General features: G+C 41.4%; 1 protein-coding gene across 23 annotated transcripts in view; it reads left to right on the forward strand.

The window, feature by feature from the left end:
* Window positions 1-15,538, forward strand: part of GPATCH2L (G-patch domain containing 2 like) — a 59,883-nt gene that overhangs the window by 23,881 nt on the left and 20,464 nt on the right. For 7 of the 23 annotated variants that reach the window (XM_027972066.3, XM_027972069.3, XM_060418415.1 and 4 more), the window contains 4 exons: window positions 1,418-1,497; window positions 4,210-4,277; window positions 5,377-5,416; window positions 7,402-7,487. In XM_027972066.3, the coding sequence (XP_027827867.1) occupies window positions 1,418-1,497; window positions 4,210-4,277; window positions 5,377-5,416; window positions 7,402-7,487 (274 nt within the window). Of the gene's footprint in view, window positions 1-1,417; window positions 1,498-4,209; window positions 4,278-4,617; window positions 4,771-5,376; window positions 5,417-5,467; window positions 5,523-6,973; window positions 7,050-7,401; window positions 7,488-15,538 lie in introns of those variants that run through there. The other 16 variants (XM_027972064.3, XM_027972068.3, XM_027972065.3 and 13 more) reach the window with 6 other exon arrangements.

Here is a 15,538-nt window from a genome sequence, read left to right on the forward strand (position 1 = left end):
CCCACTGATGATGATGTAACAAAGTGGAGTGGGTGGAGCCTAGGACAGGGGAAGGAAATGTGGGAATACTCTCTGGTACTGTCTTCCTAGCTCTGTGACTGGCAGTCACTTCATTCCCTTGGGGCATCAGAGTGATGACTTAGAATATCGTGACATTGAACAGTGTTGTTTCAGAGGTTTCTTTTAGCTCTATAAATTTATGATGAAAAGATCCCCAGAAACCAAAAATCATGCAGTTTCCAGGTGTATGTTGAGCATCTGTTGGTGCAGCATTGCACTGAGAATTGTGAATTCTTCTGCAGTGTTTCGTTATGAATTTGGGTGATTGAAACACCTTCTCAAAGCAGTTGGTTCTTGGTAAGGATGCCTGGCCGAGGCACATCATTTGATACCTTAATAGTTTTCATAAACACGTCAGTGACCGTTTCTAAAAGTTCTTTATGGACCACTTAAAGCACATACAAATAAGCTAAACTAGAAAGAAGAAACTTTAAATGGCCTGTAATCCCACACCCAGAGTCACTGATAATATTTTCATGTGGATTCTTCCAGTAGTCCCTTCTGTGTATAGAACATATACAGCAATTAGAAAAATGGGATTATATTATACATGCTATTTTTTAAAACCTGTTTCGTGAATTAGAATGTCTTTAAAAGAACTTTTTTCAGTACTTTTGTTTGTTAATTTTTTTGGCTGCGCTGGGTCTTCCCTGCTGTGCGGGTTTTTCTCTAGCTGTGGTGAGCAAGGGCTGCTCTTCATTGTGGCGCACAGGCTTCTCCTTGCTGTGGCTTCTCTGTTGTCTTGTTGCAGAACGTGGGCTTTAAGGCACGTCAGCCTCAGTTGTTGCGGCATGCGGGCTCAGGATTTGCAGATGGTGGGCTCTTGAGCTCAGGTTCAATAGTTGTGACACACAGGCTCAGTTGCTTTGCAGCCCATGGGATCTTCCTGGACCAGGGATTGAACCCGTGTCTCCTGCACCGGCAAGCGATTTCTTTTACCACTGAGCCACCAGGGAAGCCCCTGAGTTAGAATGTTTTTGAGATGATAGCTTACATTTAATTTGTAATTAGAAATTGTTGATAATACCTTATGTTTGTGTAGTGTTTTCAGTTTATAAAGTACCTTCCATGTGCTGTTTCATGGAGTCTTGAAGTCCTGTAAAAGAGGACTGAGCAAATGATTGTTTCCTTTTTATAAACAAGGATGCCTAGGTCACAGGTAAGTGACATGCCTAAGATCATACCACTGGTGACAAAGACAAGGGAATAGTGAATCCTTGGCAGATAGCCTAATGATACTAGTTTAAGGGTCAATCTGGTAAGATCCCGGGTGGAAGGCCTTTGTGTACTAAAAGCATATCACTGCTGATGAATCTTGTGCATTCAGTGACTGAGGTCTGTCTTCTTTTTTATTTAGGGTACCACGCTCGCTTTAATCGTCTGCCTGGAGCTGCAGCTCGATGTCTCAGAAAAGGGCGAAGAAGGCTTGTGGGGAAGGTGATGGCGCTCACTGTTTCCTGGGCTCACTGGGAGGATAATATATTCCTCAAGAGATTTGTATCCTATTGGTAATCAAAGGTGCCAAAGAACTCCCTGGGGTTAATTAAACCAGATGTATTTTGCACGTTCACAAGAGTGAACATTATATAGGACATGAGTGGATACATACATGAAAGATGAAGCTTGATTCATACAGAAGTTCTGACAAAGCAAACACTGTCGTGGCAGTGGTGGTGGTCTGTAAACCTAGAGGCCCGCTCTCTGTCCCTTCTCTTTTGATTATATTATTATTGTAGAAGTTGAAATGCTCTTGGCTTCTTTATGACTCCTCTTGAATTCACGAATGCTTCTTTTGTTCTAACTTTGGTCTTTTATTCTAATTCATTAAAAAAAAAAATGGGAAGCAAGACCTGTTATCAGATTCCGAAAGTCCCTCCTTGGCCATAAGGGAGGACTGTCTGCCATTTACTCAATTTTCCGTTTGCCAGAGCTCTGCTAGGCACTCGGTTCCTTTATTCCTCCCAAAACTCTTGTTAAAAAGGTGATATTTTCTTTAAAGAATGAGGAAAGTGGGTTCAAAGGTGTTAAGGAATGTCTGATGTTATCCAGATAGAAGTGGCAAAACACAGAGAATTGAACCCAGGTCTACTTCTCTTTTATCGTTTTAAATTTAAGTTTAATTAATTACTTATTTTTCACTCTGGCTTTGAGATTGAAAATAAGGCTGAGGCTGAATACCAGTCAGAGAAGATTGTGGTGGAGAAAGAATAAGGGTGGGAGAGGCATTTTTAGAGCATTAATATGTTTGTTCATTCAATAAGTGTCTAGAGTGCCTGAGTGTGGCAGGCCCTATGCCCAACCAGGTAGGTAGTGATCAGAGCTACAGTCTTCCTCCCTTAAGGGAGCTGCTGTTTATATAGGTTAATCAGAGGACTGTTTTCTGCAAAAGAAATGAGTCTGTTTATTTTCAGATGAATTCATATTTTTATCTGCCTTTAAATTCTATTTCATATCTCTAATTAGAAAAACATTTGATTATTGGAAGAATACCTTTTCTTTTGGATTACTCATTTTATAGGCAACACAGTGCTGCATTTGCTATTGTGGTAGCTTATTCTAACAGGACAGCTAGCAGGTAGGAATACATGGAGTGGAGGGAGGCCCCAGGATGTTGGGAGTGGGGAAGAGAGCAATGGTTCGACTTTTTTCTTGATTGGTTAGGCTTGACACATAGTGTTCTCCCTAACACCTACCTTATTTTGTTTCAGCTCTTATAAAATAAGAGCCTTCCACGCCCATGGAAGTAAATAATTTCAAACTGGAGGACCCCCTTTAGCTTGCCTGTAAGGAAAGTAGGGCCTGTTGGATGTGTCTGTAATGATTTCAAATGAATAGGATAATATTTACTTGGTTAATTCATCTTCATCACCTTAAAGGGATATTTGTCATTTCTAGCAGAGGTCACTGTTCTGCCCCCCTCTTCTCCCTCCCCTATCTCTCGCCTCTTTTTCTAAATTGTAATCATAAATAATGAGTTTCATTCACAGCTCCCTGCCAGCGAGCTGCTAATTACGCAAAGTACTGCTTGTAATTTACACAGTAATAAACTGTAAATTTAAACATTACGGCACTTTAAGTTAATAATTTTTCTGCTGTAACAAATAGCTCATTTTTCACCTATCTTTTCTCTTGGCCCCATTACCATGGCTGTGTCTGTGACCAAGAGGCGTAGGTGTAAGGGGTGAAAAATAGGAAGAATGAGAAGCCTTTTCATTTAACTCCACTCCCACCCAAAATCTGACCTCCAAGTTAATTTTTCTACAGCCAGTTCTGCTGAAATGTGTACCCTCATATTTAGGCTAATCCACACACAGATGAGTACAGATAACAGTGTTTGCCCAGAAACAAATGTGTTTGAGTAACAGGCTTGACATTTTTGACATTCATGCCCATGACTTATGCTCTTTCATCTTAACACGTCCTCATACGCGTGTAACTCTTGCTCATGTACTGTCAATACGCTTGCCCAAGTTCTGTGATAGATATTCACTGTAAATGTACTCAAGTTAAATGAAGGGTGAGTGCCTTCTGCCATTTTCCAGTTTTTTTGAGATTAGTTTCTGAATTGCTTGTGTTATGGGTATGATTTTGTATTACAATCTTGAGGACCACTAATTTATGAACCAGTTTATATAAACTTGTATTTTTACTTTAGGAGATGATGTTTAACAGACAAAATACAGGGTGACAATTTTTGTAAGTTACAAAAATCTTTTGACGTGTATACATTTAGTCGGTAGATGCTTAGGTGTTCCTAGTGAGGACTCTGTAAATGTCACATTATGAAGGCTGTTGAGGCTATACGTGAATGACTCTAGGAATCTTGGTGTGCTAGCCTGTTAAAAATTAGCTGCTGTTGGATTTTTTAAAAAACTTTCTTTTTTGACACTTTTTAATAAGTCCAGGAGGTATATTAAAATGCTATACACAGTTTTAAAAAAAGACTTTTTCTGAGCACTAAAGAAAACTAAGTCTAGAATAACATGCAATACTTTTACAGTAGAGTTCTGCAAAAAACTGTCTAGCTGCTGTTGGATTTTAAGATTGATATCTGACATGTGCTTTGGGGTTGCTGGTATAATCATGGGAAAGCGTGAGTTTGGTGACAGATCATACTTAATGCTTGTTTTATCTTCTTTGCCTTTTCAGGAGTCCAGCATAAGTAATCTGGGTACTGAGAGGATAGGCCACCTCATTAGTGACCCTCGGCAGAAAGAGTAAGTGCTTCTGTATTTACCAGTGCTCTCCTAGCCTGTTCCTTGGAGGAGACCGCAGAAGAACGTTTTAAGAAGAAACCTGGAAATTCTGTTGTAGAGCTGAATGAGGTCATCTTAAAGATTGGTACTTTATAACATGGCTAACATGCTAAGTTCATGAGAGTGATTGTTTTTTCCTTTCTAGACTAGTTTTTATTTCTTTGCATTTTATGTCTCTAGATGCTACATTGTGAAAGTAGCCTCTAATGAGAATGTTGTATTTTTAAATCAGTTTTTCCATCTCTTAAAATTTTTTTGTTCAAAATGTGTGATTGCTTCTGTATGCACTTCCCATTTTTAGACCTCTAGACAAAGAAGTATCTTTTTGTTGTAACTGCTGTGATAAGTGCTGCTGGAGAGCCTGTGTGTAGCCCTAGAAGAATCGTCTGCCTTTTCTTGTGACAGCTCTGCCCCTGACACGACCGGCTCTTTGGTGTCGCTAGTTTGTGTCGTGGTCAGTGTCCAATCGTGACCCCGTATCCTTTCAGCCTGGTTGGTTGTTATGAAATTGACAAGGTGTGGCCTGTGCCCCTGTTGAACTGGGATCCTGTTCTCACTGCACAGCTGAGAGTGTGTTGGTTTCACACCATCGTCTTGAGTTGTTTTAGTGCCCAGTCTTCTGTATTCTGACTTTTTACTTTGAAGAGTCATTTTTTGCCAAAAAAAAAAAAAAAGTTCATACGCATTTAACATCTCCTTTTCTCCTCTGATTCCGTTATTTTTTCTCATTTCTTTTTTCTTCACTTCATTAATCCAATATCTTTTCTATCTTCTCGTCTCTAATGTAATGTTCCTGCCACTTCTTTGACTTCCCTGGTGGCTCAGACGGTAAAGCGTCTGCCTACAATGCGGGAGACCCGGGTTTGATCCCTGGGTCAGGAAGATCCCCTGGAGAAGGAAGTGGCAGCCCACTCCAGTACTCTTGCCTGGAAAACCCCATGGTCGGAGGAGCCTGGTTGGCTGCTGTCCATGGGGTCGCAAAGAGTCGGACACGACTGGACGACTCCACTCACCACTTCTTTTATTGTTTTCTCTCCTCTTATTCCCTCCCTCTCTCTAGTTTCTGGTTACCATCAGCTGGGAAAAGAGAACGAAATCAGGTAAGATTATTTTTCTTTGTCATCTTTATCATTTGATTTCCTTTTCTTTAGAAAGAATAAAGCCCTGGCTTCTGATTTTCCTCACATTTCTGCTTGTGCACATGAGGTAAGGTTCCTGTTCCTTATGTTATTCTGATTTTCTTGGAGAACTGTTTGCCAAAAATACCTTAGTATTCAGTAATAAGAACAAGAGCCAATTCCCCTTTTTAGGTTCAGTTGTGCTCTTCAGTTTATTACTTGTAACATATTTCATAGGAATCCAGTTTTTATTCTGGTTTTGAACTTTGCAGTGAAAAATCAGAATGAACTTCATTTGCCTATTTTTCAGTTCAGTATTAGCATCCCACGCTGAGAAATGCAATGTTGAATCCTAAACACAAGAAGTAGAGGAAGGTAGAGCCTCTTTGGGTGAAATGGGGTTGAGGCCTTTGAGCCTCTTACTCTTTTCTCTAGCTACCCCTGAGGAGGCCCTTGGCATATCTAGGCCTTTATAAGGGTCCTAATTTTAAAATTGCTGACAGTGGCTCTCATTGTTTTCCTTGAATGTCCTAGCCTTTTGTGTTTTGTTGGGAGAGAGTTTGCTTCATCTTCATGATTAGTTGTAAAATAGATGAATACTGATAGGTGTTTTTTCTGCTTATTATTTTATTAATAAGTTGGTAATACTTTTTAGACTTGGCATTTTCGTCTTGAAGTTACTATTTCAAAATGAACTAGAACAGTGATAGACCTAACTGGTATGAATTTATATGATTTTGGATGGCATGTGGATATACAATTTTTACTTTAGTTACAATAATTTATGTTAGAAAAATGTAATCATTTTATCAAACTCGTTATTTCACAGAAATACAGTGATGACAATGCCAAGTAAAACTTAATATGAAGGAAAATATAAGTAGTAGAGCAGGTGATCGGAAGATAGTCATTAAGGTGGAATGTGAGAGTGCAGTTTGGGGAGTGCTACGCTAGAGTGTTAATTGTATTTGCATCAGAATCTAAAGGCAGAGAGACCTGTGATGATCATCTCATCCAGATCTGTTAATTTACAGATGAGATGGATCATCTACAAACGAGGTTTAAACCCTTTGCCCAGAGTCACACAGCACTGGGACTGAAAGCTCTATGACAGACAGTTGCTTAATTCCTATACTTTCTAAGTTCTTTTGAAATTATTAACACCATTCACTGTTCTTCTAGTATTCATATATATTTATTTCTGAAATGTGGGGGGAGGAGTATTTATTGTAGAAAAAAATCCAAAGAAGACTAGCCAACATAAAGTGAGATACTTTTATATAGTGTCCCAATGGATCCTTACAGCCCCCTTTTGAGGTGAATAGGTGTTTTACAGATGAGACTGAAATTACTTTCTAAACCAAAAGCGGTATTTTATGTAGCCCTCACAGTAATCCCACGAAATAGGTAAGACAGATAGTGATACATCTGTTTTACAGATGAGGATGGTAAAGCCCAAAGAGCTTTTGTAGTTTTTACCATATGACAGCTCAGTGGTAGGCTGGAACTAAACGCTGGATATTCTAATTCTTAACCTAGTTCTGTTTCCACTATACTGCTGCTGGTTTGTGCTAATCAGTTATTCACTGGAAACATCTGCCAGGATAAGGACAAGGTAATCTCATGCTGGTATTCTTGGGAACAAGGGCTGAAAATCAGTAGGCATAAGTTCCCTTTATGTCTGTTAGAAAGTACTGTATTCTGCCACTTAAGTAATTATTATGTATCGGAAGTTTTTGAAAAATTGCTGCTTACCAAGGAAGAGTCTGTTTTTGAGGCTGGCTAGATTAGTTACGCTACATTTGTGGGTACACTGTTGATTGTGCACAAATTGATTGAACGGTGTCTGTGGTATGACAGGAGAGTTGAAAAGTCAAAGGGGAAAAGTTAGCAAGTAGCAGGTAGCCCTTTAGGATCAGATCTGTTTCATGTAAGCCTTACTGAAATAATCTCATTTATTCCTGCAGTTTAATCCTCTCTCTCCCCTTTACTCCCTGGATGTTCTTGCTGACGCTTCTCACCGAAGATGTTCACCAGCACACTGCTCTGCCAGGTAATTGTGTCCTAGCGACTGTCTTTTCTAGATGATACTGTTGGCCTTTTATAAGCCTTTTCAGATTAAAGTATGTTCGTGTATACTGTCCACTTTGATCTCTCAACAACTTTTTGAGGTCAGGAGTTGTTTTAGAGAGGCAGGAACTGAGGCAGAGTGTTGAAGTATCTTTCCTGTGGTCCCATGGCTTACCGTCTGATTTAAAACCTCAGCTTTGACCTAAGTTCTGACTCATCCTCTGTGATCTGACTCCTGCCTTCTCGTCCAGCCTCCTCTCATAGACTGCTTCCTCCTCACCGAAGGAGAGGTCCAGCTGTGCCTGGGAGCTCTGTTTTATTCTTCAGATTCACAACTCTTTCCTGCCGCTGAACCTTCGCACGCGTTGCCTCTGCTGGACCGCTGTCTTAGAGCTCTTCCCGAGGTTGGCTCTTTCTCACCCCAGCTGGGGCCGCCTCCTCTGGGAGGACCCCTTCGGGCTATCCTGTGTGAAAGCGCCTGCCTGCACCTCTCACCGCTCGTTATCTCTCTCTTTCCTTTAGAGCTTTAATTACAGTCTGTAATGGCTTTATTGTTGTTTTGTTCTTCTTCTTACTTTCCCCCTTGTCTCTCACTAGACTATAAGCTTCAGAGTGCTGGGACCTTGTCCGTCCCCCACGCCTAACACAGTGTCTGGCGCTTACGGGGCATTCAGTATGAATTTGTCAGGATAAATCCTGCGCTTGAATAGCAGAATGAAATCAGTGCCTCTGAATATACATTCTCTGAAGTTGGGTGAATGCAAAGTAAATATGGTTTCTATGATGGCATGCCCTAGTGGGTTATTGCGCACAAGGAGCAGCTAATAGGCTGAACCATAGAACCTTTATTATTTCTCGTGGCACAAAGAATTTCTTTCCAAGGTTCCAATGATTTTTTTTTCTTTATTCTTCCTAACACATTGTTAAATGGATATATTCATAGATTTGGGGGGCAGGCTGCACTAAGAAATGATTTTTTTCATGGATATAGTTAGGATATTTGCTATGGCCTATAATAATGAGCTCTGCACTATAACCGCCTTCCTGACCTTCTACTGGAAAAGTAGTATTTCAGTAGGAAAAACTTTTGGAAAGAGAGACTGTCACGCATGGTGTTAAGTAAGAGCTTGGAAAATCAGGGGATATTAGTAAACTACTGTAAAGCCTTTTCTTAGTCACATGCTATTTAGCCATCATTCATTCATCATTTGCTGACTCCTTGTTATGTGCTTTCCTGGGAAGCCTTCCTTGGTGACTCAGATGGTAAAGAATCTGCCTGCAATGCAGGAGATCCGGGTTCAATCCCTGGGTGGGACAGATTCCCTGGAGAAGGGAATGGCAACCCACTCCAGTATCCTTGCCTGGAAAATCCCACGGACAAAGGAGCCTGGTGGGCTATAGTCCCTGGGGTTGCAAAGAGTCCGTCACAACTGAGTGACTCACACTTTCGCTTCCTTTCACTTTATATGTGCCAGGTACTTTGTTTAAACATTTAATACTATCCTAAAGGAGCTTATATCCTCATGGGAGGCTCAGGTATGGAAATGAACAACTACAGTTACGAATGACAGGTACCTAAATGTGTGCACCGGAGTGATAGCAACTCAGAAGAGCAGCTCCTAACTCAGGCTCAGGGAGCTTCTCTTAGAGGTGGTAGTGCTCAGGCTGTCTTGGAAAATGAAATTTCAGTCCATGGGAAAGCAGTCCTCCAGCTACGTGTCTTAATACCAGATAAAATAATGTCCACGTGTGCTCTTTAGGAAGACTCTGTGAGTAGCACCATGTCATGTCGGATCCTGCAGGTGGATCATTTGTCCTCCCCCCTCACTTCTGCTGCCTTGAGCTGTGCTGAGATTGGCATATCCATGCTTTTGTCCGGTTTCCTGCTGCCTTTAAGGCCTCGTCCTGGTTGGAGTGGGTGTGAGCTTCATGTTTCTTTGTGTATCTCATTATTCACATCATTATCTTTGTTCTCTTACTGGCCGTGCTTGTGGCCAGACTTGGAAACGTAAGGAAGCCGAGGCTGAGCTTCTGGTGCACTCAGCTCTGTGGAAATAGCGCTTATTGCTTGCGACTGTTGCTGAAGCAGGATGAGAGAGTGTGGACACTTACAGCTCATCCTTGTCCTGCCTGGCGTCATTCCTGGGTCCGTGGACACAAAGCGGGGCTGCAAACATGAAGGATCTTTGGGGCACGGGAAGAACATTTTTAAACTTACATTTATTTATTATTTTATCCTTAAAAAATTTTTTTAAGTTATACATATATTAATTAGTCTAGCAGCACATATTTTTGTTTTATGTGTACGTATTACATATTAAGGAGTGTTCAGATATTTTTTACTGATGAGGGCGCACGAGCAATAAAGTTTGGGAAACCCCGATCTGTGGGAAATAGTCAGCACAAGTGACCTCCACAGGTTTTAGGAAATGTGGGTGATGAGACACTTCCCCCGGGGCTCCCTGTTTTCCTTAATAGTGAGGTCCCTGCCCGGCAAGGGGTCAGCAGAGAAGGAGCAGCCTAGCTCCAGTGTGGCTGACGGATGCTATCGGATTCAGAAGTGGATGGTGGGCTTTGCAAAGGGTGGACCATTTAACAAAACCTGGCACCTAGGGAAGGACTGTTAGAGAGCAGTGGTGGTAGGGAAGAGGCAGGTGAGTGACCATATTAAAAACTGTTTCGAATGGAAATTTTGTCTTCTTCTTGTTCCATTTTATTTGCCATAAAGATTCCTTTCAAAGCATCTGGGCAGCGTTGGGAATTTCACACCCATCATTAGAACGATTTGTGCGTGTGTGTGTGGTGACTATGTTATCATTAGTGGTATAATTTTATTTTGCGAAGAGAGAAGTGTTTCCTGTTTTATCACAGCTTTCCCCGAGGAGGCCTGGTGTATTAATTTGCTGTATTGCCTCCTGGCTGTTCCCAGGCTGTTTTTCCTCTTCATCATGGAATTTTTAATGGCCCTACTGCCTCTTGGGAAGCATGTGAGGAAGAGTTCCTCGGGGAGTGCTTCCCTTTTTTCACATGCCTATAATTACTCTCCTGTAAGAGCACAAAGAGTTTGATGATCATGCCTGAACTGTGAAGGTTTCCTCCTGTTGTTACTGAGCTGAGGCTGCTTCCTGCCTGGATGAGACCAGTTCAACTCCCCCCCAAACCCTCAGCTGCGAGAGAGGGGTTCAAGCACCTCCTCACTGCTAGAGCCTTCTCCAAGTGAGGCTTGGGGACCGCTGGGGGGTAGTGAGTGACCTCAAGGTACTCGCTTGTTTAGCATTCCACTGCCATAAACAAGACATAATGGGGGCATGATTTTAAGAGAAATGTGATCAGTGTGTCATTTTAATACCGCCCAGATGGCAGATGCAGTGAGAGCGAACCTTTGTGGTTTTTATACCCCCTAATTCATTTGTGGGCTAAGAGATTTTCAGAAATACCACCCTAGAAATACTGAAGTTTTCTGGTTTTCAACCCTGGCTGTACTTTTGAATCACCTGAGAAGCTTTAAAAGAAAAAAATGTATATCCAGGCTGGTCCCCCACTTTGCAAGATTCTGATTTAATTGGCCTGGGATGAGGCCCAGGCATTGGCAGTATTTTGGAGCTCCCAGGTGTCTCTAACATGCAGCCAGGATTGGGAACTATTGCCCTAAAGGCATATGGTTTTAGAACTGGTGCTTTGTAATTTGCTTAACAGGAAAGCCCATTTCATAATTGGCCTGTGCTTGGGTGTTGTGAGCACAATTCTGTACGAAAGGGACCATTCTGGGCTTCTCTTAGCCTTGGAGAATTGCTGCAGGGGAGGAGGAGAGCAGTAGGTCCAATACTTGGTAGTGGGCAGATGGGCAGAGCTGATGGGTGAGTGTGTGAGTAGCTGGACCGTGGGCAGGGGATATAGGGATAAACTTCGGAAGCCAGCTCTTGGGGTTGGGTTGTTCGGTTGCTGGTGTTGGGCTGTTGCTATTAAAGTAGTGAAACCGGGTGCTGGTGTTGAGAGTTGCTGCTGCTCGGACAGCAGATGGTGTGATTGGTGTTCTGGTAGAAGCGCTGGTGTTGCTGTCAAGGACACAGTCCCAGAATGGCAATAAGGAACCAGTGCTGTAGGCAGCTTTTTCCAAAATGAGAGATTTATTGATTGAAAGGTAGTTGTTTTTTTTAAAACCATTATTGTCTTAGAGAACCATAACTGGAACTTATAAATTGCTACATCTCTTTGTATGATGCACAAGTCGCCAGTTGTAGTTTTTGAATATCTTGCGGCAGTTTTGAGTTTCTTCAGCTCTCCTGATCTTTCCTCTATTTTCAGTGATCACTTTGTAGTATATCACCATTTCTTTTAATCTTTCTTTTAATCTCATATTAGTTTTTAATCTCATATTAGTTTGAGGCAGACTCAGATAAGAGTCTTGGCTTTTACCTGGGCCAAAGAATTAACCTCCCCATACTTCAATTTCCTCACCTTGAAAATGAAAATATCAATATTTTGGGGGCTGATCCGGGATCAAAATGAAATAATATACTTGTATATTTAGCATACTGGTAGCTAATACTTATTTTTGTTATATAGTTAACTACACTACCCTGTTCTAAGGATAACTGCAGTTTTACAAAACTTGAGTTGGTTTCCAGAGTCATTTGCTAATGAGTATTTAGTATAGATTCTTGAGGTGTTTAAAATGACCCCAAGTGGACTATAAGAGAAGGCATTTGGGTGCTTGGGTGAAAGAGAGAGAGACCTTCCTGTTAGTTGAAATATGATAGGCTGCACTCATTGTAATTCATTTTATCTGTTCACAAATGCTGTGATCTGCATATCAGAGTTGTGTGCCCAGCTGGCTGTGCCACTTGACAAGGAGTTTCAAAGAGCAAAAAGAAGACTCAATTCATGCTATTAATTTTGACCTTTGGAGCCATAGTAAACAGCCTCAGGTTTTACCTCGGGGCTTGGGGGAAAGAACCTTTTATTAGTCCTCTATCTGCTGGGGATGCTGTGATGCACAGCAGCTCTCGCTCAGCTCTTTTAGTGCTTGGTTTTGGTCATGTGTTGGGAAATGTTTGTGCTGTAATGTTGTCCATAAGGCTGCCCACTCCTACCGGGACGTCTCATTCCATAGTGCACAGTTCTGGAATCTTGTCCTCTGTTGGACAGTCTCATTTATAGCAGCTCTCAGCCAGCTGGCATCTTACTGCCAGGTATGGAATGATGAAAGCATTTTCTCTCTCTCTCGTTTTGCTACTGTAATATACCCATCCTTCCAACGGATATGGAACTGCTGTGCTCCTTTGGGTGGCATGAGACAGCTTCATGATATGCCAGCCTTTGCCCAGCAAAGGGAAGTAAGTAGATTACAGAGAATGTTCAGGTGCTGGTGAGCAGTTTGTCACAAACTGCTGAGGGTTTGGTTTGAGTGAAAACATGAGTGGGATTGCCAGGATCTCTTCCTAAAACCTCCTTTGTGTCCTCTGATCGGGAGGTGGTTTTCTCTCCTCCCTGTGACACTCCTATTTCTAGTGTCTTAGGCCTGGATCCTGTCATATGTGCAAGTCTGTGAAGATATATTTCCCCGACCGGGTGTTTAATAAATGTCGCTTAAACCTGAAGGTAAAGTCACACGTGAGGAGCGGGCCTGTACTCCTTAGGTTTGTTTACTCCTCTTTTCCCGCATGCTCCCCTCTCACTTTCCTTGCTCCTTGATTACAGCTCAGTGTCTTGTGACACCTGTTAGTTCTTTAAGTGTCGGCCTCCCTCCCTCTGCTGTGAGCTCCTGGTGGATGGGCCCTTGGCTCAGTCATTTTGTGTATAACCTCTGCACCCAGCACAGTGTAGGCCTCCATAAATTTTTGTTAAAAATAATTGAGGTGAATAGATAAGTAATTAAGGAGAATAATTGGGATATATGATGTATATGACCTTTGGTCCTTAGAAATATCAATAGTTTTTCCCTGATGTTACTTATTTGTGTGTTTTAAAGGAAAAGTACAGAAAATAAATATCTTTTAAAAATAAATTTTATTTTTATTTCATCCCCAAACATGAACTTTTCAATGAGTTTTAAAAATGAGTGCTTTTTGAAGGTGAACCATTCCTTAAAAATTAGCTTGCTGTTGACAGACGAAGACTGTTTTCTTTCCTTAGGAATGACTTTAAACATCTTTGTTCTAAATCTAAAGCAGTCACTTCAGTTATTTATTTTTTGCCAACATTGGTTCTATTAAACATGCATGTATTTCTCAAAGTAAGTTTTTCTTCCCCTAAAAGTACATTCCTGCCCCAAGGACATAGTGACCTGCCCAGTTTCCTAAGTAACACTGCAGTTTTAACAACTCACCTGATCTTTTTAGTTACCTGCAGTAAAAAATAAAATAGACGTGTTGTGTTTACGTGTGAATATACAGAATACTCTTTCAATTAATTTTTAATCTTCAACATTCACCTTCACAGTTACAATGTGAATTTAGTGATTTTTTTTCCTGAAGTAAGAATTTTTAAAGAGTGTATTTAATGTTTTTAATGTTCATTCCACCCCCACCGCCCCCAGATCCTTTAAGCAAATGCTGCTGAATGTGATGGTTTAGGAGAAGTACTGACCCAGCACTCATGCTGTGAAGGAAATAGTGCCCAAAGAATACTGAGGCCCAGATTAGACGAAACAGAACGAATGTAGCCTGAGTTAATTGCTTGCATGCTGGGGAATAATAAATATATTTTTCATCTACATTTATATTCATTTAGTCACTCTGTTATTCTTTAAGGTAAATATCTAAATATTTTATGAACTATTTTATGAACTAGCTTGGCCTTGGGAGTTTCTTTGTGTTTTTTTTTTTTTTTAGCTCAGTAATTTTCACAGTAGGTAGAAGCTTATCAGAATTACCTGAGGTAGAATTTCAAAATAAACATATTACAGATTCTTCTTCCATCCCTGCATGGTGGGAGATGTGTATTTTGTAAAAGCTCCTGACATGATTCTGTTAACCATATGTCACTTCAGTTGAGAAGGAGTTTTAACTTGGTGGTGGCTTTAGCTTAACTAGTACTTAGCCTTTTTTTTTTTGCCTCTGCACAACTGAAAGATCCGCTCCCTCCTCGCACAGTACATGGTTCACCGTACAAGAGTAACTTTCACTGCTCTTTAAAAGAAAAAAAAAAAGAGTTAAAATTAAAAAAAGAAATGTAGTTAAATTTTCTGCCACTCAGTGGATAAGGATTGGGGTCTGCGCGCCAGGAGAAGGGGAAGCCCACGCCATTCCTCGGCCCTTTGTGATGCCTCCTCACCTGAGTTTTGGCCCGCTTCAGTTTCTGTCTTGGGAGACAGCGGCATTGTCAGAGTGAAAACAACACACTATTTGTTGTTGTTACTCAGCCCTAAGTTGTGAAGTTATTCTTCCTCTTATGAAATGACTCTCCAACCTGGAAATGGTCTTAAGAGAAATGTTTTAAGAGGGAAGGAGCACTAAGCTGAATTTTAGGAGTGAGCATGGCGTCTCTTTAGGCCTGCCTCAGCTCCTTTCTATACAGGTTCTGTAACCATGAAAGCTGTGCTTCTGGAAGTGGCCCAGGCTATAAAGTCCATTCAGGAAGAGGCTGTTTCGTTCACCACCATGTCGTCTCCCCACCAGGTAGAAACTCAGTGAACAGTGAAAGGAGCAAAACTCCCCTAGAGGAGGAGAAATAGTCCACACAGAACTACATACTTTTATGACAAAATAAGGTTATTGACTTACTCAGCTGTGTTGTCTGGTTTCAGAAAGCCTCCAGTTCTTTCCTAAGAGGAATTTATGAATTTTGAAGGTGTAACAATTAGGAGTGGGAATGGGATGGTAGAAGTAGACCGTTTGCTACAGAGAAGTGGCAGGCTGAAGGCTTTAGCAGTCGGAAGTCATTTAACGTAGGGACAGTTAACCCCGAAGCCCTCAACATCGCTAAGCAGAGACCAGTTGGGGGGGGGGACCCAAGAAGCAAGGCCCAGGGGGCAGGTGGTGCAAGGACCACCTTGAGCACACAGCAGCCTCCTCAGGATGCTGCACTATATCG

Source organism: Ovis aries, chromosome 7 (genome assembly GCF_016772045.2).
Source record: "Ovis aries strain OAR_USU_Benz2616 breed Rambouillet chromosome 7, ARS-UI_Ramb_v3.0, whole genome shotgun sequence".
Classification (NCBI taxonomy): Eukaryota; Metazoa; Chordata; class Mammalia; order Artiodactyla; family Bovidae; genus Ovis; species Ovis aries.